The following is a 3,101-nucleotide window of genomic DNA, read 5'->3' on the forward strand; positions in this document are numbered from 1 at the left end:
GTGTAGAATACAAAGAAAACACCCCTAGTTAATGTTCTAGTCAACACAAGTGCCATCAATCCAAATAATGCAAAAATATCAGGTGTGACTTCCATATTTATCTAAAAAGAACAATTGAGGGCGATATCACACTTTCGATGGATTGAATTGCCTAAGTTTAAATGTTATATCAATATGTCATTACTCCAGGAGATGGAACATAACTTTGTTTATTATATTTTAGTTTTTGTAAATAAAAATAAAGAGTAGAAGAAAGGGAACATTGTATACAACGAACTTTTAATTAAGATATGTGCATTTTCATGTTCCTATGTTCATATATTACTCTAAGTTTTAGAAGATAATAGTCATGATGTGGATATGAAAATTATAGAGGACCCCATGGTTTTGACATGTGCACTATTATATTTATGTGAGTTACTGTGTATACATTTCATTATTTCCATCGTATAGATTTATTCTTGGGAAATACTTTAAATTCTTCTCAGCTTTCTATTATTTATCAATTGTTTATGTTTTCTTTGAGGTCTCATATGTTTGATTAGTTGTATCTTTTCTTTAACTGAAGCTTGAATCTACCTTTTAGTCACAATTCAGAGTGGTCATCAAAGTACTATTACCAATGTTATATAATCACTGAGTTGTGATAAACTGCTCTAAATTTCCTTTATACTAGTGGAACCATAGTGGATACTACTTAGAGTATTGAAGCTTGATTGCACGTCTTCCATATTTCTTAGCTAAATAGTAATTATTGGATGAATGTTTGTTGATCTTCTTTTAATCATTAACTACATAGTGAACAAGGTATTGTTACATAAGCCATTTACCCATATAGGCAATGAAATATTGCAACTTGATTTCCTACAAGTGAAGCTATTATAGACTTAGATTAAAGGATTAGGCCTTCTTTCATTTGAATTTTTATGTTGTTAAGTTATAATTCATGTTTGTAGAAAATTGATAATACTTCTTTGATGCCAATCTAACATCTTGGTCAAAAGCTCTAAAGATTAATGTCATGATAGTATTACCCAATAAATAAAAAACACAACATATATTTTTAAAAATCATCCCCCCACCCACGTTATATATATTAATCACTTACGAATCTGTTGCAAGCACAACTAAACTATTTAATATAGTGGTGGCATTGTCCATATGTCTGCACTGACACTGCAAGCAAAATTAAATTGTTTAATATAGCCCCGGGTCCTGCCATTTTCCATACGTCTCTCCTAAATTGCCCATATGTCTGCAGTGACATGGCAAGAAAAAATAAACTGTTTAAAATAGTGGTGGCATCATCCATATGTCTGCACTGATGTTGCAAGAAAAATTAAACTGTTTAATATAGCCCTGGGTCCTGCCATTTTCCATACTCTCTCCTAAATTGCCAACATGCTACTGCAAAGTCAACAAATGAATGAAAAATCCACCCTAAATTGTATGTAGTCTTTTACCAGGTCCTCGGAACAACAAAAACATGGTGGGTCATATATTTGTTTAAACTTTAGTTTTGGTTGCCTCCCCAAATTATTCATTACGACGCAAGCGTGCTCATACACTTGTTTTATAACTATAAATTCTCTGATTCATTGTAACATAACCCACCCTTCAAATATTGGCATTTTCTTGTTGGAATATAGAGACATTCATGGAGTCGCAAGAGCAGAGCCAAAAGCCTCATGTCACAATATTCCCTGGGTTTGGGTTGGGCCATCACATCCCACTACTCGAGCTTGCAAAGTGGCTGACTGTGTACCATGGCTTTTCTGTCACCTTCTTCACCACCAAATGGATGGACGACTCTCCTCACCACACCCCGCCGTCTTCTTCAGGGGACATGATCCGCTTCATAGAGCACCCTGATGTTCAGATCGAAGGGGATCATGCTGAGATGAACATTTTTGTACGCATGACCTTACTATTGGAGAAAGGTAAAATATTAGTGCAAGATGCTCTTACATCCTTTTCGTTTCCTGTCTGCGCTTTCATAATCGATTTTTTCGGTACACCCATGTTGGATGTCGCCTCCAAACTAGAAATACCTTGCTACATATTCTCCACTTCTGGGGCTTCTCTCCTCTGCATCATGCTCTACCTTCCAACACTTGTCCACAACATTGAAATTTCCTTCAAAGATGTGGATTTCCCAATCGAAGTGCCGGGCCTTCCGCCGATTCCCGGAATAGATTTGCCAGACCCTCTTCTAGACAGATCTGATATTTCATTCAACTGGTTCATTCAAAATTCCCTTCAGCTTTAGGAAGCTCGTGGAATTCTGATAAATACATGCCAAGAAATGGAACCAGAACAAATGAAAGCTCTCAAGGAAGGAAAGGTTCTGAGCACTGTTGAAATGACCCCTTCCATTTATCCCATTGGGACACTAATAGCTTCGCCTCAAATGGCTGGACCGCCAACCCGCCTTGTCAGTTTTGTTCATTTCTTTCAGGAGCCATGTCACCCTGTCGGAGAATCAAATTTCGGAACTAGCTTTGGGCTAGAAGCAAGCGGGCAACGGTTCCTTTGGGTGTTGCGTAAGGAACCTCCTCCTCCAACTGAATCCACGATGACTGTCGAAGCAGACATGAGAGAGGTTCTAATTGAGGGTTTCAAGACTCGAACCCAGGACCGTGGATTTGTGGTGGATTCATAGGCGCCTCAGATTGTTGTCCTCTCTCATCCATCCACAGGCGGTTTCCTTTCTCATTGTGGTTGGACTTCAACGATCGAAAACATCTTACATGGAGTGCCGATGATCACTTGGCCTCTCTTTGCTGAACAGAGAATGAATTCCTTCCTTCTCATGAAGGAGATGAAGGTGGGCATTGAGGCGCAGAATGGAGCAGATGGATTGGTGAATAGAGAGGAAGTGGAAAGAGCGGCAAGGGAATTAATGGAAGGAGAGGGGGGAATGGAAATGAAGAAGGGGATGGCAGAATTTATGGGGAAGGCCCGGTTTGCAATGACAGAGAGAGGGAGTTCATACAACGCGCAAGCCAATGCGGCTTCTGTTTGGAAGGAAATGCATGCCACTAAAACACCACCTGCTACTTGAAACTTGAAAGGTCTCGCTTGATACATCACATCTGGAT

The 3,101-nt window shown here is 39.0% G+C and overlaps 2 protein-coding genes across 2 annotated transcripts; both read left to right on the forward strand.

Annotated features, from left to right (window-relative positions):
• The first annotated feature begins 1,657 nt into the window (after positions 1 to 1,657).
• On the forward strand, positions 1,658 to 2,269 carry LOC149215249 (UDP-glycosyltransferase 72B3-like). Its single transcript, XM_089389664.1, has one exon. The coding sequence runs from the start codon at positions 1,658 to 1,660 to the stop codon at positions 2,267 to 2,269; it is 612 nt and encodes a 203-aa protein (XP_089245790.1).
• A 36-nt stretch (positions 2,270 to 2,305) lies between these two features.
• On the forward strand, positions 2,306 to 2,662 carry LOC149215250 (anthocyanidin 5,3-O-glucosyltransferase-like). The gene has a single exon (XM_089389665.1). It carries the CDS (start codon positions 2,306 to 2,308, stop codon positions 2,660 to 2,662), a length of 357 nt encoding a protein of 118 aa, XP_089245791.1.
• The last annotated feature ends 439 nt before the right edge of the window (positions 2,663 to 3,101 follow it).

This window comes from Pinus tabuliformis, chromosome 1_1 (genome assembly GCF_031772625.1).
Source record: "Pinus tabuliformis cultivar Carrire ecotype Pingquan chromosome 1_1, CPIR1, whole genome shotgun sequence".
Lineage (NCBI taxonomy): Eukaryota > Viridiplantae > Streptophyta > Pinopsida > Pinales > Pinaceae > Pinus > Pinus tabuliformis.

Bases quoted from the DNA above. Each gene is read 5' to 3' on its own strand.
- LOC149215249 (XM_089389664.1), top strand. From the start codon at position 1,658: ATGGAGTCGCAAGAGCAGAGCCAAAAGCCTCATGTCACAATATTCCCT.
- LOC149215250 (XM_089389665.1), top strand. From the start codon at position 2,306: ATGGAACCAGAACAAATGAAAGCTCTCAAGGAAGGAAAGGTTCTGAGC.